Source organism: Rhinopithecus roxellana, chromosome 21 (assembly GCF_007565055.1).
Source record: "Rhinopithecus roxellana isolate Shanxi Qingling chromosome 21, ASM756505v1, whole genome shotgun sequence".
Taxonomy (NCBI): domain Eukaryota; kingdom Metazoa; phylum Chordata; class Mammalia; order Primates; family Cercopithecidae; genus Rhinopithecus; species Rhinopithecus roxellana.
The window spans coordinates 72770981-72796773 of NC_044569.1; the positions used below are offsets into that span (position 1 = coordinate 72770981).

The 25793-nt window shown below is 42.4% G+C and overlaps 1 protein-coding gene across 2 annotated transcripts in view; it reads left to right on the forward strand.

Moving 5' to 3' along the window:
* Positions 1-2380, forward strand: part of PSMA8 (proteasome 20S subunit alpha 8) — a 55505-nt gene extending 53125 nt beyond the window's left edge. For both annotated transcript variants that reach the window (XM_010380749.2, XM_030926009.1), the window contains one exon: positions 1390-2380. In XM_010380749.2, the coding sequence (XP_010379051.1) occupies positions 1390-1482 (93 nt within the window). In that variant the 3' untranslated portion in view covers positions 1483-2380. The remainder of the gene's footprint in view (positions 1-1389) is intronic.
* The last annotated feature ends 23413 nt before the right edge of the window (positions 2381-25793 follow it).

Below are 25793 nucleotides of genomic sequence, written 5' to 3' on the forward strand. Positions count from 1 at the left end.
CATGGAACTCCCAGTAATTGCTTGATGGGTAAATTCATTTTATAAACGTTCATTTCATAAAACGTTTAATTAACATATTTTATGTAGATTATTGACAAATACAGATTTTCTGACACACATCTTTATAGGTGAGATGGAAAGAGTTCTGGAGTTGAAATAAGAATCAGAGACCTAATCTTTAATCCTTCTTTAATCTTTGGTCAAATATAATTTAGCTTTGTGAATCTACATTTTCTTATATGTAAATTCTAGTGATGGACTAATTACTAAAATCCTTCACATCTCCAACATCTTTGAAAACTTGCCTTTCCATAAAGTTGATCGTTTATCAATTTAATAGATACCTCTTTTTGGTATTAAGATCATTACATTTAGATTTTTGTATTCACTGAAGTTAATAATTGCCGTCTTGGCCAGGCGTGGTGGCTCAGGCCTGTAATGCCAGCACTTTGGGAGGCTGAGGCGGGCAGATCATTTGAGGTCAGGAGTTCAAGACCAGCCTGGTCAACATGGCAAAACCCTGTCTGTACTGAAAATGCAAATCTATCTACTAAAAGTATAAAAATTAGCCAAGAGTGGTGACACATGCCTGTAGTCCCAGCTACTCAGGAGACTGAGGTGGGAGAATCACTTGAACCCGACAGGCAGAGGTTGCAATCGCATCACTGCAGTCCAGCCTGGGCAACAGGGAGAGACCCTGTCTGAAAAAAAAAAGACAAAGAAATTGGCAACCTGGTGTCGAACCCCTGACCTCAAGTGATCCGCCCAACTTGGCCTCCCAAAGTGCTGGGATTACAGGCATGAGCCACCAGGCCTGGTCAATAATTGCTGTCTTATAGCCGCAAGCATGTAACCTTGGATCTACTTGTGAACAGTACAACAGAAAATCAAACTACACTGCAAATTCTTACAAAAATAAAACCTTTTTTGCTTTCTACTTACAGGACATAAAGTAGCGTAAATTATCTTTTCCCATCTCATTTGGTATTCTATAAACTGATCAAATCATTAAACCCTATCAGAGAATCACACAGTAGGGTGCGGTTGGGAGAGTTAAATAATGAGTCTTTGTTCATGAATAAAATTAAGCCTCGCATTAAAATGTTTTTGGAGCTACATGCACATATAGGAATATAATGCAATATCGCTTTTTGCCCCACTTTCTTTTTTAGCACAGTGATAGTAGAAATGTCAGAGATCTGGCTTTGCCCGTAATTGTTATTGCTCTTAGACCTTTTGAAATGCTTCATTGTATATTTGAAGTTACAAAATATAAAGTTATACATAGAAAATATAAATTTATTAAATATTGGAATTCTTCATATTGTAAATATTTAGATATTATTTGTATAATTGACATTTGATCTTTAAATTTTTTTCTCTTTTCAGATGTTTAGTGCAAAAGAAGTTGAATTATACGTAACTGAAATAGAAAGGGAAAAGGAAGAAGCAGAGAAGAAAAAATCAAAGAAATCTGTCTAATTCTTAGGATGACCCCTGGGAGTTCTTAATGTTTTGTTTTATTTTACTGCCTGAGGTTGTTTAGTGAAATTTTAGAGGAAAACAGTTACTTTGAAGCATTACATGTAGTACTCATGTGATGTTTTGAAAATGCAGATCTGTGGCTATCTTCATTCTACTACATAGTCAAACATAGGTTTATGTGAAGATTTTCTTTGAAAGGGAATTTCAGTAATTGTTGAGAGCAGTCATAATTCCACATAAGCCTGAGACTCTATAATTTGTCCAGTGTCTTACTTATCTTTATATATGCAAATATAATTTTAAAAATTTTTTAATTAAAAAAATTTAATAATTTGGTGATGTTTGAGTATTGACTACCAGTTAAGGACACAGCTATTCCAAATAAACTAAATATAATATGGAGTTGCATTTCTCAAAGAATGACAAAAGCATCCTTATACTGATGAGTTCTTAAAATGTTGTCAGAGCCTTCTTCATTTTACAGTATTTCGTTATTTTTATTTTACCTTTTTCATTTTACAAGTTGCAATATACTGTTTTGTTCATGGAACAAATGTAGGCCGAATTCAAACATGCAATTAAAGCATGGGAAAAGCTTCCAAGGGCATCTTAACAGGATGCTACATGAAAATAAGGAAATAATACATATAACTTTTAGTTTAGATTTTTATTTTATCTCAAGTATGTCCAGTGTGTTTGGTTTGTTACATGTTCCATGATATCTCTGAGTGTGTATTTTGTATTGGTATTATGGTAGGCTTATTGGGGGAACAAGAAAAATATAAAAAGTGATCTCTGCCCACAGAGAGGATTTAATCCAGATGGTCCACAAAAGGAATGTGCTTAATTCCTATAGTGAGTTTATATTTTTGAAAATAAAGGCTAGTAAATAATCTTTCTGTTGTTTTAATTAATTGTTTATTTATTTCAGAGGTGAGATCTCACTATATTGCCCAGGCTGGTCTCAAACTCCTGGCTTCAAGCAATCCTCCTACCTCCATCACCCAAGGTGCTGGGATTACAGGCTGAGCCACTGCACCCGGTCTTAACGTTATTTTTTGAAAACAAGGAAAAAGGTTGAGATTTTGCAGAGGAATGAAAATAGTAGGGGAAGGCCAGGCGTGGTGGCTTATACCTGTAATCCCAGCACTTTGGGAGGCTGAGGTGGACGTATCACTGGAGGTCAGGAGTTCAGAACCAGCCTGGCCAACATGGCAAAACGCTGGGTGGGGTGGGGTTGGTTTTGGGATAAAACTGTTCCACCTCAGATCATTAGGCATTAGATTCTCATAAGGAGCCCGCAATCCCTTGCATGTGCAGTTCACAACAGGGTTCACACTCCGATGAGAATTTTGTTTGTTTGATTGTTTGTTTGTTTGAGACAAGTCTTGCTCTGTCACCCAGACTGGAGTCAGTGGCGCAATCTCAGCTCCCTGCAACCTCCGCCTCTTGGGTTCAAGTGATTCTCCTGCCTCAGCCTCTTAAGCAGCTGGAACTACAGGTATGTGCTATCACGACCAGCTAATCTTTGCATTTTTAGTAGAGGTGGGGATTTTGCCATGTTGGCCAGGCTGGTCTTGAACTCCTGGCCTCAGGTGATCCACCCGCCTCAGCCTCCCAAAGTGCTGGGATTACAGATGGGAGTCACTGTGCCCGACCTCCTATAAGAATTGTTACTGCTGCCACTGATCTCACGGGAGACAGAGCTCAGGTGGTAATGCTCGCTCCCCCCATACCCCACTCACCTCCTGCTGTGCAGCTGGGTTCCTAACAGGCCACGAACTGGTACTAACCCACGGCCCTGGGGTTGGGGACCCGCAATCTAAAGGATATGGTTGCAATTCCATCCCTTATTTTTTTACTTGACAAGTACTCATACAATACCACAGTCACTGCATGCCAGACACTGTTTAGATTTCTTTGCAAATATTAACATTTAATTATCTTAACAACTCTGAGACAAGTTTTGTAATTCATGCCCATGGTGCTGATGCTTATAGTGTTTTGCCACCACAAGCGTCCATCAGAATGGAAACATTTCTCATTGCTCACCAATCTCTCCCTCACAAGGATGTATCATGAGAGGGAAGAGGTTTTTTTGAATCTCACTAGCTTTATTACTCCTGTGACTCAGTTCTTCTTAGTTATCAGAGTCTAATTGGGTTTAGCTCAGCTGATTTATTCTACTTTGGAAATCATAGCATTATTTTGGTCAGGTTTCACTGACCTGTACAAAATGATTTTCTATTTAATGTTAAGTTCTTTTGCTTGTTTGGTGTTTTGTTTGTTTTTAGATGAGGGCTCTGTCACCCAGGCTGCAGTAGAGTGATGCCACCTTGGCTCACTGCAACTTCCACCTCCCAGGTTCAAGCAATCCTCCCACCTCAGGCTCCTGAGTAGCTGGGACTACAGGTGCTTGCCACCACACCCTGTTAATTTTTTGTATTTTTAAAATAGAGACAGGGTTTTACCATGTTGCCCAGGCTGGACTCAAACTCCTGAAATCAAGAGATCCACCTAACTCGGCCTCCCAAAGTGCTGGGATTACAGGCATGAGCCACTGTGACCATACCTAATGTGAAGTGTGAACCAAAAAAAAAAAAAAAATCAAACGTTATTGCTATTTAAAATGTTACTTTGGCCAGGCAAGATGGCTCACGCCTATAATCCCAGCACTTTGGGAGGCCAAGACGGGTGGATCACCTGAGGTCAGGAGTTTGCAACCAGCCTGACAAACATGGTGAAACCCTGTCTCTACTAAAAATACACACACACACACACAAAATTAGCCTTGGCCGGGTGCAGTGGCTCACACCTGTAATCCCAGCATGTTGGGAGGCCGAGGCGGGTGGATCACCTAAAGTCAGGAGTTCGAGACCAGCCTGACCAACATAGATAAACCCTGTCTCTACTAATAATACAAAATTAGCCAGGCGTGGTGGCACATGCCTGTAATCCCAACTACTAAGGAGGGTGAGGCAAGAGAATCTCTTGAACCTGGGAGGCGAAGGTTGTGGTGAACCAAGATCACGTCATTGCACTCCAACCTGGGCAACAAGAGCGAAACTTCGCCTCAAAAAAAAAAAAAAAAAAAAAAAAGCCAGACGTGGTGACGCATGCCTGTAATCCCAGCTACGCAGGAGGCTGAGGCAGGAGAATAGCTTGAACCCAGGAGGTAGAGGTTGCAGTGAACCGAGACTGCACCACTGCACTCCAGTCTGGGCAAAATGAGCGAAACTCCATCTGAAAAAAAAAAAAAAAGTTACTTTTACTGGCCAGGCAAAGTGGCTCATGCCTATAGTCCCAGCACTTTGGGAGGCCGAGGTTGGAGGATCGCTTGAGGTCAGGAGTTCAAGACCAGCCTGACCAACGTGGTGAAACCTTATCTCTACTAAAAATACAAAAAAAATCAGGCAGGCGTGGTGCATGCCTGTAGTCCCAGCTACTCAGGAGGCTGAGGCAGGAGAATTGCTTGAACACAGGAGGCGGAGGTTGCAATGAACTGAGATTGGGCCACTGTACTACAGCCTGGGTGAATAAGCGAGACTCTGTGTCAAAAAATAAAATAAGACAGGGTGCAGTGGCTCACACCTGTAATCCAGCACTTTGGGAGGCTGATACGGGTGGATTACCTGAGGTCAGGAGGTCAACACCAGCCTGGCCAACATGGCAAAACCCCATCTCTACTAAAAATTCAAAAAATTAGCTGGGCATGGTGGCGGGTGCCTGTAATCCCAGCTACTCAGGAGGCTGAGGCAGGATAATCACTTGAACCCGGGAGGCAGAGGTTGCAGTGAGCCGAGATCACGCCACTGCACTCCAGCATGGGCTACAGAGTGAGACTCTGTCTCAAAAAGTAATTAATTAAATTAAATATTACTTTTATTTTACCGAGAGAAAACCCCCCAATATTCAAGTACTTTATGTTTTTTCTCTCTCATGTCGCCACAGTGAGATGATCACAAACATTTGATTTTAGGAATTACCTAAACAACTTATCTTTCCAGCATTAGATTATGGTTAAGTAGGTAGACAGAAAAATCTGTCACTACAGGTATGGAAATGCTGGATAGCATCTAACAAATATGCTTTTAAATGCATAGGTAAGGCCCGGTGCAATGGATCACACCTGTAATCCCAGCGCTTTGGGAGGCCAAGACAAGAGGATCGCTTGAGGCCAGGAGTTTGAGACCAGCCTGGGCAACATGGTGAGACTCTCATCTGCAAAAAAAATTTTAAAATTAGCTGGGTGTGGTGGTGCGCATCTGTAGCTCCAGCTACTTGGGAGGCTGAGATAGGAGGATCACTTGAGCCCAGGAAGTGGCTGCAGTGAGCCATGATCCTGCCACTGTACTCCAGTTCTGGGCAACAGAGTGAGACCCTGTCTCAAAAAAATTGTAAATACATGCAGACGTACATATGTATATATGTACATAGGTAAACTCACAAGAAGGGATGGGAAATCAGGGACTGAAAACAGAAAGATATGAAAATCAGAGAAGGCATCTGAGCAGATGCTGGTCCTGCTGTGGATACGGTTGTGCTGGCACAGAGAATAAGCATAATAGAGACTAGAAACACCCCGATGCTTCCTGGATACTTGGTTTATGGCAGTTAGCATTGCATATCAGTGGGCAAAGGATAAGCTCTTCAATAAACGATAGGACAACTGGTTATTCATTTGAAAAGAAAGAAAATTGAACCTCTGGCTGCGCGCAGTGGCTCATGCCTATAATCCCAGCACTTTAGGAGGCCAAGGCAGGTGGATCACCTGTGGTCAGGAGTTCGAGACCAGCCTGGCCAACATGGCAAAATCCATCTCTACTAAAACTACAAAAATTAGCCAGGTTTGGTGGCAGGTGCTTGGAATCCCAGCTACTCGGGAGGCTGAGGCAGGGGAATCACTTGAACCTGGGAGGCGGAGGTTGCAGTGAGCTGAGATGGCGCCATTGTTTGCACTTCAGCCTGGGCGACAGAGCGAGACTCTGTCTCCAAAAAAAAAAAAAAGGAAAGGGCCAGGCACGGTGGCTCACACCTGTAATCCCAGCACTTTGGCAGGCCAAGGCGGGCGGATCACGAGGTCAGGAGATTGAGACCACCTGGCTAACACGGTGAAATCCCGTCTCTACTAAAAATACAAAAAATTAGCCAGGTGTGGTGGTGGGCGCCTGTAGTCCCAGCTACTCGGGAGGCTGAGGCAGGAGAATGGCGTGAACCCTGGAGACCGAGCTTGCCATGTGCTGAGATCAAGCCGCTGCACTCCAGCATGGGCGACAGAGCCAGACTCCGTCTCAAAAAAAAAAAAAAAAAAATTTAACTTGTACTTAATACTATTTTTAAAAGTCAATTTCAGGTGGATTAAAGACCTAAATATAAAAAATAAAACTTTAAAACTTTAGAAGACAATATAGAAAAATATCTTTAAGATCCTGGAGGTAAGGATAGATTGTCTAAACAAGATGAAAAGTGTCAAAGATTGATAATTTAACTACCTAAAAATTAATGTAAATTTTTCTACATCAAAAGAGACCATAAAGCAAGTGAAAAGACAGGCTACAAATAGGAGATGTTTGTAACACGTATAAATGATAAAAGATGTGTGTCTGGAATTATATAAAGAGCTGTTGATTGAAAAGAATACGCTGTACAACAGAAAAATGAATCATGCCTGTAAACATTTCACCTCTAACAGTTCAAACATTATTCCCATTTAAAATGTTACTTTTACTCATTTTACTGAGAGAAAATCCCCAACATTCAAGTACTTTATGTTTTTTCTCTCTAATATCCCCAAGGTGAGATCATCATAAATACTCGGTTTTAGGAATTACCTTAACAACTCATCTTTCCAGCATTAGATTATGGTTAAGTAGATAGAAAAAGCTTTCACTACAGGTATAGAAATGCTGGATAAGATCTAACAAATATCCTTTTAAATGCATAGGTAAGGCCAGGTGCAGTGGCTCACACCTGTAATCCCAGTATGTTTGGAGGCCAAGAGAGGAGAAGAAAAAACCTAAATGATTTTCTTTTATGAGGATCCTATTAAATATTAAATGATATTCTACCGGACTAATAAAGGAAATGTATATTTATACCTAGGGTGAGATACTATTTTACAGCCATCAGACTGACAAAAATTAAAATGACTGTAGAAAGTGTTTGTGAGCATGTGGAGCCAAAAGAACTCTTATCTATTGCTGTTAGAATTGTAGACTAGGACAACTGCTTTGGGCAGCATGTGAGTGATACCTAGCAAAGTCAAAGGGGTATGTGCCTTTTAGCTAGCAATCCGGCTCCCAGATATGTAAGGCTACAGAAATTTGCAAACTATCTCACACAACAACACAACAACAGTTAATACAAAAGACTCCTTGTGATCCCCAAATATGCGGGAATTTTCTCATCACCAGCAATCAAGCAATCAATTCTGCAGCAAACATCAGTTAGGCGTCCTCCAATTCCATTCCTACACTATCTACCTAGAAACAATATCAGATCCCACAGGTTGAGGCCTCAATCCCCAAGACTGCCGCCTCACCCCGTTCAGATACCAGTTGCAAGTCCAGGCCTCCATAGCTTCTGACCAACCCATCAGTTGTGGTTTCTGCAGCCCTCTCTTTGGGTTCCATTAATTTGCTAGAGTGGCTCACAGAACTCAGGGAAATGCTTCCTTACATTTACCGATTTCTTGCTAAGTGTATTTTAAGTATATTTAAGTATATTTTAAAGGATAAAGAACCAGATGAAGAGATACGTAAGATGAGGGCTGGGTGCAGCGACTCACAGCGTGTAATCCCAGCACTTCCAGAGGCTGAGGCAGGCAGATCACTTGAAGTCAGAAGTTCGTGACCAGCCTGGGCAACATAGGGAAACCCCCGTCTCTACTGAAAATGCAAAAAATTAACTGGGTGTGGTGGCACAGACTTGTAATCCCAGCTACTCAGGATGCTGAGGCACAAGAATCACTTGAAACCAGGAGGCCGAGGCTGCAGTAAGCTGAGATCACACCACTGCACTCCAGCCTGGGTGACAGAGCAAAACTGTCTCCAAAAAAAAAAAGGCCAGGTGCAGGGGCTCACTCCTGTAATCCCAACACTTTGAGAGGCTGAGGCTGAGGCAGGTGGATTACCTGAGGTCAGGAGTTCAAGACCAGCCTGACCTACATGGTGACACCATGTCTCTACTAAAAATACAAAACTTAGCTGGGTGTGATGGTGGGCACCTGTAATCTCAGGTACTTGGGAGACTGAGGCAGAAGAATCGCTTGAACCTGGCAGTGAGCCGAGATTGTGCCATTGATTGCACTCCCTTTCCCAGGTAACACAGCGAGACTCCATCTCAAAAAAATAAAAAAAGAGAGAGACACATAGGATGAGGTCTGGGGGAAGGGACGTGTACCATCTAGGAACCTCCATGTGTTCAGCTACCCAGAAGCTTTCCAAACCCTATTATTTTGGGGTTTTATGGAGGCTTTATTACATAGGCATGATTGATTAAACGGTTGGTCATGGTGATCAATTTAATCTTCAGCCCCCTCCCCTTCCTGGAGGTCATGTGGTAGGTCAGAAAGTCCCAATCCTCTAATCCTTCCTAGGTCTTTCTGGTGACCAGCTCCCATCCTGAAGCTGCCTAAGAGCTGCTAGCCATCAGTTAATCACTAGCATACAAAAAGATATCACTGTGGAGATTCCAGAGATTTTAGGAGTTGTACTCCAGAAAAGGAGATGAAGACCAAATATTTGACAGTATCACAGGAGGCATTCAGACACATAGCACCTACTTTGGAGGCTGAGGTGGGAGGATCATTTGAGCCCAAGAGATAAAGACTGCAGTGAGCCAAGATCTCATTATTCTACTACAACCTGGGTGACAGAATGAGACATCTGTCTCAAAAATAAAAATAAAAAAATCCCAATATAGTTGTGCTTTTCATTTTTCTTACTGTATAGGTGATGTTGAGCATCTTTATGTTTGTGTGAAAGCCTTTGAATTCTCCTTCTGTTAGTGATTGATCTCATTTGTTTAATTTTCCTGTGAGTTTTTGGTCTTTTTCCTTATTGATTTGTAAGAGCTTCTTTTTTTCTTTTTTTTTTTTAATCCCTTTCTTTGTAAGCGCGTTTTATTTATTTGGGAAATTACCCTTTTGCCTATGTATTAAGGTAATGCTAGCTACTATAATAGATGAACCTACATAATAGAAGCTTATTTCTCAATATCAAATCCTATTGCTGATAGAACTCCTCTAAGCCAAAATCTAGGAAATGCTCTCCTTCCATTTTGTGGCTCTGCCATTTTCTTTTTTTTTTTTTTTTTGAAATGGAGCCTCGCTCTGTTGCCCAGGCTGAAGTGCAATGGTGCAATCTCAGCTCACTGCAACCTCTGCCTCCCGAGTTCAAGCAATTCTCCTGCCTCAGCCTCCTGAGTAGCTGGTACTACAGGCACCGGCCACCACGCCGGGCTAATTTTTTTTTTCCTTCTTTCAGACAGAGTCTCTCGCTGTTGCCCAGGCTGGAGTGCAGTGGCGCAATCTCGGCTCACTGCAAGCTCCGCCTCTCGGGTTCACGCCATTCTCCTGCCTCAGCCTCCGAAGTCTCCCAAGACAACAGGCGCCGGCCACTACGCCCGGAGAATTTTTGGTATTTTTAGTAGAGACGGGATTTCACCGCGTTAGCCAGGATGGTCTCGATTTCCTGACGTCGTGATCCGCCCGCGTTGGCCTGCCAAAGTGCTGGCATTATAGGCATGAGCCACCGCGCCCAGCCCTGGCTAATTTTTTGTATTTTTAGTAGAGACGGGGTTTCACCGTGTTAGCCAAAATGGTCTCAATCTCCTGACCTCGTGATCTCCCCGCCTCAGCCTCCCAAAGTGCTGGGATTACAGGCATGAGCCATCGCTCCCGGCTCTGCCATTTTCAAACACTCACGAGATTTCTGTGTCTATCTGCATTAAGCCACCAGATAGGAAAAGACTTTGGAGGATCAATTGTGACTTAAAACAAACAAACAAACAACAACAACAACAACAAAAACAGCAAGTTAAAGAGAGAAGGGAACTTCCTCAACATGATACAGTGCATTTTGTTAAGCCCAAAACTAACATCATACTCAATGGTGAAAAACTAAAAGCTTTTCCTATGAAATAAAGGATGCCTGCCTTTGCCACTTTTATTCATCATAGTATATGAAAGAAGGAAGAAGGAAGAAGGAAGGATGGAAGGAAGGAAGGAAAGGAAGGAAGGAAGGAAGGAAGGAAGGAAGGAAGGAAGGAAGGAAGGAAGGAAGGAAGGAAAGAAGGAGAAGGAGAAGGAGAAGGAGAAGGAGAAGAGGAGGAGGCGGGGGGGGGAGGAGGAAGAGGATTTTGATGATGAGGAAACTGAGGAAAAAGTACCAGTGAATAAATATATATGAGATACTTCCGCCAAGAATGCACAAAATTCAAAACAGAATGGCAAAGACTTCTGCCAAGAATGCACAAAATTCAAATCAGAATGGCAAAGACTCAAAAACCATCAACACTAAGATCAAAAAGACAAGAAGCTTTCAAAAAACAGGAAAAAAAAAACCTCCTAAAACACCAGAAAACCTAGTTCTGTAAAAGACATTAAAGCAAAAATGCAGGTATAGAAAAAGGTGGTTCTCTTTCCAAAGTCGAAGCCAAGTTTATCAATTATGTAAAGAATTGCTTCCAGAAGACTGACCAGGAGGCTATTCAAGATCTCTGGCAGTGGAGGAAGCCTCTTTAAGAAAATAGTTTAAACAGTTTTCTTGTAAGTTTTCCATCTTACTTCACTTTTGTTAACAGTTGATATTTGGCTGTCCTTTTATAATGCAGAATGAGAACTTTCCCTACTGCGTTAATAAATGTTGTCCAGGTTCCATTGCCAAGAATGTGTTGTCCAAAATGCCTGTTTAATTTTTGTTGTTGCTGTTGGTTTGTTTGTTTTTTGAGACGGAGTCTCGCCCTGTCGCCCAGGCTGGAGTGCAATGGCGCCATCTTGGCTCACTCAACCTCTGCCTCTCCGGTTCAAACTATTTTCCTGCCTCAGCCTCCTGAATAGCTGGGATTATAGGCACCCACCACCACGCCCAGCTAATTTTTGTATTTTTAGTAGAGACAGGGTTACACCATGTTGGCAAGACTGGTCTTGAACTCCTGACCTCGTGATCCACCTGCCTCGGCCTCCCAAAGTGTTGGGATTATAAGCGTGAGCCACGTACCCGGCCTAGTTTTTAAAGATGGAACTCCAGCCTTTACTTGGTTTTAAGTATGTATGGAATATTATGATAGGACATAGTAGTAGTGGGGGTCAGACATGGAAATGGTGGGGAGACAAAATTATGCATATGAAATAAACTCAGTATTTTAATAAAGTAGCACATTTTCTATTGAACAAAAAAAAAGTTCCCCAAATAACATTTAGTTGGTGAAATACAATCCTTTCTATGAAATACATAAAACAGGTGAGCGATCAGGCATGTGAGGTTGGCCTCGCTGCACTAGGAATTCAGGGACAATTCAAGGCCATCTAATTCAGGCATGGTACTTGCATTTTGCTGCATCATGTTTTCTCTATGCCTATTTCAGTTGAGATCTTTTGGTTTAAAGAAACAAAAGTTAACTCAAGTGACCTCAAGGACACAAGGAAATAAAGGTTCTTGTGAAGAAATACAAAACTGGGAACTGTGGCATTGTTTTGCTTGCTAGGAACTGGCAACCCTAGCAACCCTAGGAATGTCAGCATCAAGAGCTTTTGTATCTTAACTGTATTATTGAAGCAATAGCAGGATTAGTTCCTTTCTACACATCTGTTCTGTTCTTCTCTCTTTACAATATCTGACTTTGTCAGCCTCATTTTATTTCTTTAACTTATTTCCTATGCCAACTCATAGCTGCTTCTTTTTATAACTTTCTAACATGTACATGTGCATTATAGTCTCTTTAGCTTCTATTTAAATTTTGATCACGTAGTTTCAGTTTTTTTTTTTTTTGAGACAGAATCTCACTGTGTTGCCCAGTCTGGAGTGCGGTGGCACCATCTTGGCTCACTGCAACATTTGCCTCCCAGGTTCAAGTGATTCTCCTGCCTCGGGCTCCAGAGTAGCCAGGATTACAGGCTGCCGCCACCAAGTCAGCTGATTTTTTTGTATTTTTAGTAGAGACAGGGTTTCACCTTGTTGGACAGGCTGGTCTGGAACTCTTGACCTCAGGTGATCCGCCCACCTCGGCCTCCCAAAGTGCTGAGATTACAGGTGTGAGCCACAAAGCCCAGCCAACCTTTCATAGTTAACTTTCCTCCTCTTTCCAAAGTCTCCAGTTCCAATTCTGCGAAGAGTAAATGTGCTTAGACCGGCTGATATTTTTTGTATCAGGGTCACTGTGGCCAGTCAAAGGATTGGCTGTCCTTGGGCATCCTGTTGTTTGTCCAGACAGCAGTGAGAGCAGTATAGGGTCAAGTGGTCCCAGCTGGGGATGTTTTTTGTGTCACTAAAACAGTTCTCTTGCAAGGGACAGTGGATGGGGCAGGCATCATGACTTACTTGTGTAACACACACACATGCTTCTCTCGTTGAAAAGACTTTTTCTTTCTTTTTTTTTTTTTTGAGACAAGGTCTCACTATGTCACCCATGTTGGACTGCAGTGGCATGATCACACAATACTGCAGCCTCAACCTCCTGGGCTCAAGCAATCCTCCCACTTCAGCCTCTCAAATAGGACTACAGGTGCGCACCACATGCCCAGCTAATTTTGTTTATTTTCTGTAGAGACAAGTTTTCACTATGTTGCCCAGGCTCGTCTCTAGCTCCTGGACTCAAGTGATTCTCCTGCCTTGGCCTCCCAAAGTACTGGGATTACAGGAGTGAGCTACCATGCCTGACCCTGAAAAGACTTTTTTTTCCTCTTCTTTTTATGAAGCCGATTGTGGAAATGTCTCATGACTCACCACAATAATTTTCCTCCAAGGTGCCTATTCTCAGGCTCAGAGGCCTGATCTTTTTATTGTAACCTGTATCACATTGTCTAGTAATCCTATCATCTTTGTGTCTCCTGTTAGATTGTGAGCATCTCACGCTCGGATCTGTAACCTTACAGTCTGTGGCCTCAGTGTATGATTACTAAAAAAGCAAGCTTTAACTTGATTAAAGTGTTAGGCAGGGAGTATTATTCACTCCCTGAAGAAAAAGAAGGGAGTGGGGACGGATTATTCTTTTTGACAGTAAATGTGTGCAGCCCAGTGACTCATGCCTGTAATCCCAGCACTTTGGGAGACTGAGGCGGGCAGATCACCTGAGGTCAGGAGTTTGAGACCAGCCTGGCCAACATGACGAAACCCCATCTCTATTAAAAATACAAACATTAGCTGGGCTTGGTGGGGTGTGCCTGTGATCCCAGCTACTCGGGAGGCTGAGGCAAGAGAATCGCTTGAACCTGGGGGTCGGAGGTTGCAGTTAGCCGAGAACACGCCATTGCACTCCAGCCTGGGTGACAAGAGTGAAACTCTGTCTCAAAAAAAAAAAGGTTATCCTTATTAAGAACTGGCTTTTTGGCCAGGCGCAGTGGCTCACGCTTATAATCCCAGCACTTTGGGAGGCCAAGGCAGGCAGATCATCTGAGGTCAGGGGTTCGAGACCAGCCTGGCCAACATGGCGAAACCCCATCTCTATTAAAATACAAAGATTAACTGGGCGTGTTGGCACACACCCGTAATTCCAGCTACCTGGGAGGCTGAGGTAGGCGACTCACTTGAATCCAGGAGATGGAGGTTGCAGTGTGCTGAGATCATGCCACTGCACTCCAGCCTGGGTAACAGCGTGAGACTCTGTCTCAAAAAACAAACAAAAAACAACTGGCTTTTGTGGGAAAATGTATGCTATTTGGCAAAGGAGCAGCCTCAGCAGTTTCCCAAAGCTTATCTTCCTAAAACTCCTTGTGCAATGTCATTTAATCAAATGTTCCTGGTTGGTGAAATTTGTGAAACATTGCCTTAAAGAAAGTAAAGCAGGCTGGGTGTGGTAGCTCATGCCTCTAGTTCCAGCTACTCTAAAGGCTGAAGTCAGAAGATGGCTTGAGCCCAAGAGTTCCAGGCTGCACTAAGCCACCCAGCCTGGTCCGTAGAGTGAGACCTTGTCTCAAAAAACAAAGCAAAGTAAAGCAGTTTTCTTTACTGTAGAGGTTATCAAAATGTGGTCTGTCTACCCCCAGGTATCTGAGTCCATTTCATGAAGTACATGAGGGTCTTAATTATTTTCATATAATACTAAGATGTTTGCTTTTTTCACTATGTGGAAAAAACACTATGTGGTATTATACTTCTACTGATGGTATAAAGGTAATAGTGGTTTATATTGCTGGAGCTTTAGAACATCAAGGTGGTGACACTGTGATGGTTAGTTTCATTATTATTATTATTTATTTTATTTTATGTTTTTGAGACAGAGTCTTGCTCTGTCACCCAGACTGGAGTGCAATGGCATGATCTCAGCTCACCGCAACCTCCGCCTCCTGTGTTCATGTGATTCTCTGCCTTAGCCTCTCGAGTAGCTGGGATTACAGACATGTGCCACCACGTCCGGCTAATTTTGTATTTTTAGTAGAAATGGGGTTTCTCCGTGTTGGTCAGACTGGTCTCGAACTCCTGACCTCAGGTGATCTGCCCACATCAGCCTCCCAAAGTGCTGGAATTACAGGCATGAGCCACCATGCCCAGCCCATTATTATTATTATTTTGAGACAAAGTCTTGCTTTGTTGTAATCACGACTCACTGTAGCCTTGACATCCTAGGCTCAAGCAATCCTCCTGCCTCAGCACCTCCACCCACCTACTGCCCCCACCCACATCCACCTTCAACAACAGCTGTGACTACAGGTGCGTGCCACCAAACACAGCTAATTTTTTAAAAATTTTTTGTAGAGACGGGGTTTCATTATGTTGCCCAGACTGGTCTTGAACTCCTGAGCTCAAGTGATCCACCCACCTAGGCTTCCCAAAGTGCTGGGATTATAGACTTGAGCCACCGCACCCAGCAATGGTTAATTTTAGATGTCAGTTTGGCTGGGTGAAGGGAAGCCAAAATAGCTGATACACCATTTTTTATGGGTGTGTCTGTGAGCTGTTTCTGGAAAGAGATTAGCATTTGAATCAGTGGATTGAGTAAAGAAGATCTGCTCTCACCAATGTGGGTGGACACCATTCAACGGGCTGCAAATCAGATAGAACAAAAAGGCAGAGGAAAGGTGAATTCACTCTCATCTGGAACTGGGACACTCTTCTGCTCCTGCCTTGGACATCTGAATTCCCAGTTATCCGGTCTTTGGACTCTGGGACTTGCAGCAGCAGCATCCCCAGGTTCTCAGGCCTTCAACCTTAGATGGAGAGTTAACCCATTCTGAGGCCAGCTTGCGGGTGGCTATCATGGGACTTCTCATAGTTGTGTGAGCCAATTCCCCTAATAAATCCCTTCTTATCTATCTTTGATCAATCTATCTATCTACCTGTCCAGCTGTCTATATGCTATTGGTTCTTTCTCTCTGCAGAAACCTAATGCAGACACCAAACTTTCCAGTAGTACTGCATATTGTGCGTGTATAGTAGTAATTGTATTACTTACTGCCAACTACTCACAGTTTAAAAAGAGGCACTTTTACTTTAAAATGTTCTCGATGAAACAGTAAAAAATTATATCTTTTAAATATTCTGTGCAATATAGTGGGGAGCACACACAAAACAGTTCTACTCTTTACCACAATAAGATGATTGATATGAGGAAAGGCCCTTGTGTGATTGTGGGAATTGCCAGCTGAACTAACCACTTTTTCATGAACCGCTGTTTCTTACTTGAAAGAACAACCAACAAACTATTTTTGCTCATACTTGGTTATGTGGCAAATATTGACTCAAAAATGAAAATAATGAAACTCACTGTTAAGAAAACAACTGACGGCATTTATTGCCAATGACAAGGTTCAAGATTTTAAGCAAAAATTAGAATTTTGGGAGACTTCTGTATACAACTGTGAGACTGACAGCTTCCCAAGACAAAAAGCTGATGAGACCAATGGTATTATTGAGAAAAATAAATTTTTGGTATTGTATAATGAAATATGTCAACCTTTGGAAGATCTGAATAACTCAGTGAATCGACATTTTCCGAAGACATGCACAATTCAATAAAACCATGTATGAGTAAAAGAGCCAATCAGAGGTCTAATGTAATCAATGGACTCCAATGTGAAAAAGTATGAAAAGTTAATAGATAGGATTTCAATTTCTACACTGGAATTCACCTTGAAGAAACTACCACTTGTCAAGCTTTGGTATAACATAAGGAATAATATCATCCACAACGATCTGAAAAGGCTGTTAAAATACCCCTCCTTTTTCTAACTACCTTATCTGTGTGAGGCCACATTCTCTTCAAATACTTGAACCAAAATAAAATATTGCAACAGAGTAAATGCAGAATCAAGATGCACAATCCAGCTGTCTTCTACCAAGCCAGACATTAAAGATATCTGCAACAATGTCACTCTTTCACTGTTTTTTTAAATTATAGTTATTTTTAATTAAAAATATTTATAAGGCTGGTTGTGGTGGCTCACACCAGTAATCTCAACACTTTGAGAGGCAGAGGCGAGAGGATTACTTCAGTTCAGTCGTTCGAGACCACCCTGGGCAACATGGTGCAACCCCATCTCTACAAAAAATACAAAAAAACAAAAAAAAATTAGTCAGGCGTGGTGGCACACACCTGTAGTCCCAGCTACTTGAGAGGCTGAGGAAGGAGAATCACTTCAGCCCAGGAGTTAGAGGCTGCAGTGAGCTGTGATTGCATCACTGCATTCCAGCCTAGGTGACAGAGCCTGTCAGAAAAAAAAAAAAAAAAAAAAAACAAGGCTGAGCATGGTGGCTCACGCCTGTAATCCCAGCACTTTGGGAGGCCGAGGTGGGCGGGTCACGAAGTCAGGAGTTCAAGACCAGTCTGGCCAGCATAGTGAAACCCCATCTCTACTAAAAATACAAAAAATTAGCCGGGTATGGTGGTGTGTGCTTGTAATCCCAGCTACTCGGGAGGCTGAGGCAGGAGAATCAGGTGAACCCAGGAGGTGGAGGTTGCAGTGAACTGAGATTGTGCCATTGCACTTCAGCCTGGGTGACACTGCGAGACTCTGTCTGAAACAAACAAACAAACAAACAAAAATTAAACATACTTTTTGTGAAATGTTATAAAATATTGGTAATGTGTGTGCTAGTTATCAATTTCTTGTCTCTCAGCTATAAAGCCACCTTCCTTTGCTGTCCTTTGTAATAGCGGAGCCTAGACCCTGTCCTGAAAACATTTATTTGCCCATTGGTGAAATGTGAAGCTGTGTCAGCAGAAGTCACTGAAGTGTTTCATAGAGCTAGAGCAGTAGGTAGCTACTTGGCTTCTGGATTCTGGTACTCCATTATTATTTATTATTTAGTGCACATGAACTCCACTTACTCCCTCCAGCCAGCTTTCTCTATCTTCAATGGCTTTATAGACCTGCAGTGGGCCATTATGTCTGGCAAATTTCTACAGTCAGCCGGCTAGTATTCCAGGCTCTTTTCAAGAGGTCTAATCCTCGGCTCTGGGGAATGGCCCTCTGCCAGTCCTTGGTTTTACTTACTGTCCACTCTCCCTCTGGAGGGAGTATGTGCCTTTTTGCACCTGCCACTTCTTGATGCCTCGGCCTCCTCTTCTACTCTATTTAGAGTTAATTGCCATCTACTAGCTAATCTTTTTTTTTTTTCTTGTTAAATACAAAGTCTCACTCTGTTGCCCAGGCTTGAGTGTAGTGGCATGATCTCAGCTCACTGCAACCTCCACCTCCCGGGTTCAACCAATTCTCGTGTTTCAACCTCCAGAGTAGCTGGGATTACGGGTATGCACCACCATGCCTGGCTAATTTTTGTATTTTTAGTAGAGATAGGGTTTTGCCATGTTGGGTAGGCTGGTCTTGAATTCCTGACCTCAAGCGATCCGCCCACCTTGGCCTCCCAAAGTGCTGAGATTATAAGCGTGAACCACCGTGCCCAGCTACCAGCTAACACTTCTTTATATTAAAATATCGCTCTTTAGATAACTAACACAATAACTGTCTCCTGACTGGATCCTAGCTATAGAACATGTAATGAGGTTTGTATAGTTATTTTAAAACAAACTAATTAAAAATTTATACTTTTCTCAGTTTTAATTTCTAACATGGTAAATAGTGATAGATATAGTCCATATAAAGAAACTATTTAACGCTTTTAAAAGTGTAAAAATAGGCCTGGTACGGTGGCTCATGCCTGTAATCCCAGCACTTTGGGAGGCCAAGACAGGTGGATTAGGACAAGAGTTCCAGACCAGCCAGGCCAACATGGTGAAACCCCATCTCTACTAAAAATATAACAAAAATATAGCCAGGCGTGGTGGCTCCTGCCTGTAATACCAGCTACTCAGGAGACTGAGGCAGAAGAATTGCTTGACCCCGGGAGGCAAAGGTTGCAGTGAGCCGAGATCGCACCACTGCACTTCAGCCTAGGTGATAGAGCGAGACTCCACCTCAAAACAAATAAATATGTATAAAAATAAATAAATAATTTTCACAAGATGAAAAAGTTTGAGGGGCGGGTCCAGTGGCTCATGCCTGTAATCCCAGCACTTTGGGAGGCTGAGGTGGGAGCTTTGCTTAAGCAAGCCAGGGAGTTCAAGACCAGCTGGGCAACAAGGTGAGACCTTGTCTCTAAATAATAAAAAATAGGCCGGGCGCGGTGGCTCAAGCCTGTAATCCCAGCACTTTGGGAGGCCGAGGCTGGCGGATCACGAGGTCAGGAGATCGAGACCATCTTGACTAACACGGTGAAACCCGTCTCTACTAAAAATACAAAAAATTAGCTGGGCGTGGTGGTGGGCGCCTGTAGTCCCAGCTACTCGGAGGCTGAGGCGGGAGAATGGCATGAACCCGGGAGACGGAGCTTGCAGTGAGCCGAGATCGCGCCACTGCACTCCAGCCTGGGCGACACAGCCAGACTCTGTCTCAAAAATAATAATAATAATAATAATAATAATAATAAATAAAAATGTTGAGAACTGCAGCTTTACTGCAAGAATTCTCTGAGTCTTTGATACACTAAAGCACATTGCAAATCTGAATTTAAACCCAAGTCTAATATATATAAAGCTGTAGGAGGCAGTGAGGTTGACAACTTGTAAGTCGTGAAAACTTGAAATCTTTCTTTTTCCTGGTTCAGAAGTTCCTCTTTAAAAAATAGAAGAAAGAAATCACACCTTATCAGATAACAATGTAATTAAAATGTAATATATTTGCTGGAATTACTTGACAGTGAAGGGAAGATATAATGGAAAGCTTGTTGATGCTTAAAAGATGAAGTGTTTCTGGAGAGCAGTACCTGGGAAAAAATAAAAGAGAGGTGATAGTAGGTGAGAGATTTTAGCCCAGTTACAACGAAACCTCACAGTAGTGAGTCAGAAACTGCAAGTTAAACAGTAAAATAACCCAGGCCCTTTTGTTAAGGAACTTAAAGTGTCCTGGGAAGACAGGGAAGTAATGAATACACCAGGAAGTAATGAATATACACAATGAAGGACGTTTGTTGGGAAGAGGGTCAAGGAAGACTTTCTTGGGAAACGCTCTTCCGCTACCTCATTACCTGGCATGGTGTCATGAGGAGATCAGTGTGGGAAGACAGGGGTAGCTAGAGTGACGCCAAGCAGAGGTCACATCTCAGGATGGAACTTCTATTCTATATTAGGATTTTACTCTTGAGGCATTGGAAGCGTGTGGTAGGGTGTCTGAGGGGGCCATAGAAAGTTTTTTTTTTTTTTTTTTTTTTTGTAGAGACAGGGTTTTGCTATGTTGTCCAGGCTGGTCCCTAACTCCTGGGCTCAAGGAATCCTTCCACCCCGGCCTCCCAAAGTGCTAGAATTACAGGCATGCACCATGATCCTTGGCCAGAAAGTTTTTACCTATGGAAGAACAATTAAATGTTTCTTTTAGAGAGGCAAACAAACAATTAAACCACTTGAGAAACTAATGTATCAAGAACAAGACTAGGAAGCATGGTATTGTTATTATTCAACATTTTTCTGGAGCTATAACTAATCAATACACTAATACTACAAAAACACATAATCTACAAATTTATTCATTCAAGGCTGGGTGTGGTGGCTTATGCCTATAATCTCAGCACTTTGGGAAGCCAAGGTGGGTGGATCACCTGAGGTCAGGAGTTCGAGACCAGCCTGACCAACATGGTGAAACCCCATCTCTACTGAAAATACAAAATTAGCCAGGCGTGTAATTAGCTGGGGGTGGTGGCGGATGCCTGTAATCCCAGCTACTGCAGAGGCTGAGGCAGAAAAATCACTTGATCCCAGGAGGTGGAGGCTGCAGTGAGATGAGATTGTGCCATTGCACTCTAGCCTGGGAAACAAGGGCAAAACTTCATCTCAAAAAAAAAAAAAAAAAAAAAAATTCAGTCAGCCAGCAAATATTTATTAAGCACTTACTATGGGCCAGGCACTGTAAGAATATAGCAATCAGCAATGAACAACAGTAAGAAGATCTCTAGCTTCAGAAATAATCATTCTGGAAGAGAAAAAGTTGAAATCCTACTGGTCTGTCAGCATTTCATCTAGTAACTCTTTCATCTTGGCTTCCTGACTTCACTCCTTTTACTTGTTTTCACCCGCCTCTGCAGCCTCTCCTACTTCACTAGTTCCCTTTATTGACTTCTTCTTCTATGCTACTGCCAAATGCTGAGGTTTGATGTGGGTTCTTCTCTCTTCCCCATACCTTCTTTTTGTTAGTGATAACACTCAGTCCCATCACTTTAAGTAACATCTATACTGTGTCAGGAAGTGCGGACGTCGGGGTAACGTAAAACCTAGACTCATTTCACTTTCAAGTTCCTTTTCATCTTTCCTGTCAGAGCTGTTTCACCTCTAGTCTTCCCCATTACTGTGAATAAAATCATGAAATCACCCTCCACCCAAGTTCTTAAGCTGGAAATGTTGGAGACGTTCATAACTGTTCACTCCCTCAGCTACTTTATTTAATCTATTGCTAAGATCCATAGGTTTTTACCTCTGTGGATTGTGCTTTTTGCACTGCAGTTTTGCATTGTTGAAATTTGCCATCTGAGGCAGGTGCAGTGGCTCACACCTGTAATCCCAGCACTTTGGGAGGCTGAGGCTGACACTTTGGGAGACTGAGGCCAGGAGTTTGAGACCAGCCTGGACAAGATGGCAAAATCCCATCTCTACTAAAAAGACAAAAATTAGCCAGGTGTGGTGATGCACGCCTGAAATCTTAGCTACTTGGGAGGCTGAGGCAGGAGGATCACTTGAACCTGGGAGGCGGAGGCTGCAGTGAGCCAAGATCATGCCACTGCACTCCAGCCTGGATGACAGAACAAGACTCCATCTCAAAAAAAAATTTTTTTTTGAGTCAAATTCTCATCCTGTTGCCCAGGTTGGAGTGCAGTGGTGTGATCTTGGCTCACTGCAGCCTCAACCTCCCTGACTCAAGCGATCCTCCTGCCTCAGCTTCCTCAGTAGTTGGGACTACAGGCACATGCCACCACACTTGGCTAACTTTTTAAAATTTTTTTGTAGAGATGGGGTTTTACCATCTTGCCCAGGTTGGTCTCGAACTCCTGAGCTCAAGTGATCCACCCACCTTGGCCTCCTAAAGTGCCGAGAATGCAGGCATGAGCCACCGCACTCTGCTGAAAACCATTTCCTCTAGTAGAATGGTAACTGACAATGTAAAAGAAATGAGTTAGAAAAATCACTATTTTGCAGCCATCATAGTGATAATTAATTCAGCCAAGAGTCATGAATGGATGCTAAAATTAATAGGTGAAATCTTAATGAAGAATGGGATATTTTCATAGTTGCAAATATGTTTCACATGTTTATTATTAATTATAGAGAGGAAAAATAATCACTTTACATAAGAATCCTGGCCGATATCATCATGAATAAATGACTACGTTTAGTGTAAACTATGGTAAGATAGACCTACATCTTATGTCTCCTAATGTGATACAAAAGTCATAACATCATTTATATAGTATCCCGTCAAAATGCATAACCTCAGGTGGGCATGGTGGCGCATGCCAATAATCCCAGCACTTTAGGAGGCTGAGGCAGGAGGATCACTTGCAGGAGGATCACTTGAGCCCAGGAGTTTGAGAACAGCCTGGGCAACATAGCAAAACCCCATCTCTTAAAAAAAAAAAAAAAAAAAAAAAGTTAGCTGGGCATGGTGGTGCACAACTGTGGTCCCAACTACTTGGGTGGCTGAGGTAGGAGGATTGCTTGAACCTGTGAGGTCAAGGCTGCAGTGAGCCATTATTGTGCCACTCTACTCCAGCCTGAAAGACAGAGCAAGCGAGATCCTGTCTCTTAAAAAAAAAAAAAAAAGTCAAGCGGGTGACTCACACCTGCAATCCCAGCACTTTGGGAGACTGAGGTGGGCAGATAACCTGAGGTCAGGAGTTCAAGATCAGCCTGTCCAACATGGTGAAACCCCATCTGGACCAAAAATATAAAAAATTATCTGGGTGTGGTGGTATACTCCTGTAATCCCAGCTACTCGGGAGGCTGAGGCAGGAGAATCACTTGAACCCAGGAGGTGGAGGCTGCAGTGAGCCGAGATTGAGCCACTGCACTTCAGCCTGGGCAACAGAGCAAAACTCCATTAAAAAAAAAAAAAAGTTGTATATATTATTGAAGTATTTAGGGGTAAGGGAAGGGGCATGTCACAACTTATTTTAAAGTAGTTCAGGATCAAAGCTGTGTATAGAACTGGTTCTCATTATTTAAGGTAGTTATGTTCTTTAAAGGCACAACTAACACTGAATTAGCCAACACTGAACTGCTGCTCCTAGAGGAAACAGAGTTAAGCTCCTTCGAGCCTCTAGTCATGACATTTTTGACCACTGACCAATACCTGACCTTATTTCATGTGTGTTTCTGTTTAAAGACACTTTATTCAATATAGATTGTTGGTTCATTAACACTGAACTAAGTCAACAGCACTATAACTCATGCTTGAAGAAACTTCTCTAACGTGTGCGTTATCTCTCTGTAAGGGCAGCTTCTTTGCACTTAGGAACACTAAACAGCTCTTCAACACTTTGCCCGGGGGCCGTTTTATACAGCAAAATCACCAACAGAAAGCACAAAAATATGAAAAACATGGCACTAAGTAGACTACCAAAAAAAGGCACTTGTTTACAGTATAAGAGTGAAAATAAGAGGCAGAGTGTCACCTTTTTCAGTCTCAGCTGGAAATATGCGGATCAGGCAACTCAGATTTGTATTGCTCTGTGCGTATCTATAAAACATAGCAAAAGTGCTTTGATTGATGATTGATTTGGGGGTTATGAATAAATTTTAGCAAGTAGACAAATTCACAAATACCGAATCTACAAATAATGAGGACTGAAGGTGTGTGTGTTTGTGTGTGTGTATACACATACATACAGACACATATATATACACATGGAAAGAGAGAGCAAGAGCAAGTGGTAAAACAAATCAAAATGTTAAGCGTTAGTGAACCTGGGTGAAGGATGAGAGTTGTAAGTAGTATTTATTTTTTGTGAGACAAAAATATAAAGAACCTGGCGCTAAATAGACTGCAAAAAACGACACTTGTTTGCAGGGTCTCACTTTGTCACCCAAGCTGGAGTGCAGTAGTACGATCAGGGCTCACTGTAGCCGATACCTCCTAGGCTCAAGTGATCCTTCCCACTCAGCCTCCTGAGTAGCTGGAGCTATAGGCTCATGCCACCACATCCAGCTAATTTTTAAAATGTTTTGCAGCCGGGCGCGGTGGCTCAAGCCGGTAATCCCAGCACTTTAGGAGGCCGAGACGGGCGAATCACGAGGTCAGGAGTTCGAGACCATCCTGGCTAACATGGTGAAACCCCGTCTCTACTAAAAAATACAAAAAGCTAGCCGGGCGAGGTGGCTGGCGCCTGTAGTCCCAGCTACTTGGGAGGCTGAGGCAGGAGAATGGCGTAAACCCGGGAGGCGGAGCTTGCAGTGAGCTGAGATCCGGCCACTGCACTCCAGGCCGGGCGACAGAGCGAGACTCCGTCTCAAAAAAAAAAAGTGTTTTGCTATGTTGCCCAGGCTGGTCTCAAACTCCTGGGTTCAAGCAATCCTCCTGCCTTAGCCTCTCAAAGTGCTGGGATTACAGGTGTGAGCCATTGTGCCTAGCTGCAAGTAGGACTTCTTGCAACTCTTCTCTAAATTTGAAATTATTTGAAATGAAAAGTTTAAAAATTCAATAAATTCATATTACTCCTCAGCTTAAAATATTTAAATTGCTTTCATGTGCACATCACACATCCTTTAAGATCCTGAAGAGTTCAGGCCCTTATCTGCCTCTCCAATATAATTCAGGCCACTGTCCCTCCAGCTTACTCTGACCAGTCTCAGAGGCTTTCTTTTAATTCCTGGAACACTTCCCTAGCTCCGTATCTAAATTAGATCCTGTTTATTATTCTCTTTCAAAGCACAGCATTTATCACAATTTGTAATTATACATGCAAACAATTATGTATTCTTGTTTAATAAATGTTATGTATAAAATAATAATTATGAAGACATTTTAGAAATGGGGAATTATTTAGGTGACCTGATTTAAATGTTTAGGCATGGAAAATTATTTAGGTAAAGTTAAGTTCTACATTACAAACAAAATTATTCATACACTGCACATAGTAGCAAACATAAAATGGACAAGAATTAGAAATAATATGCAAATGCTTGATGTGATGGTTCATGCCTATAATCCTAGCACTTTGAGAGGCCTCAAACGGGAGGATTGCTTGAGGCCAAGAGTTCAAGACCAGCTTGGGCAACAAAGCAAGAGCCCCGCTGTCTGTACAAAAATAATAAAAATGAATGAAGTACTATACAAAAATGAGAATTCAGGAATAATGATGGAATTATAAACAGATGAAAATTAGTAAGTTTTTTAGGCTGCTTTTAGTAAGAAAGAAAAATAATACCACTTCAAAGACTGATTAATTACAATGTTAATGCTAAACAAATATTTAAAATAAAAATCTCTGGCCAGCCATGGTGGTTTGGCCCAGTAATCCCAACACTTTGGGAGGCCAAGGCAGGAGGATCATTTGAGGTCAGAAGTTTGAGACCAGCCTGGGTAACATGAGATACTGTGTCTACAAATCAAACCAAAAAATTAGGTGGATGTGGTGGTGTGAACCCTGTAGTCCCAGCTACTTGGGAGGCTG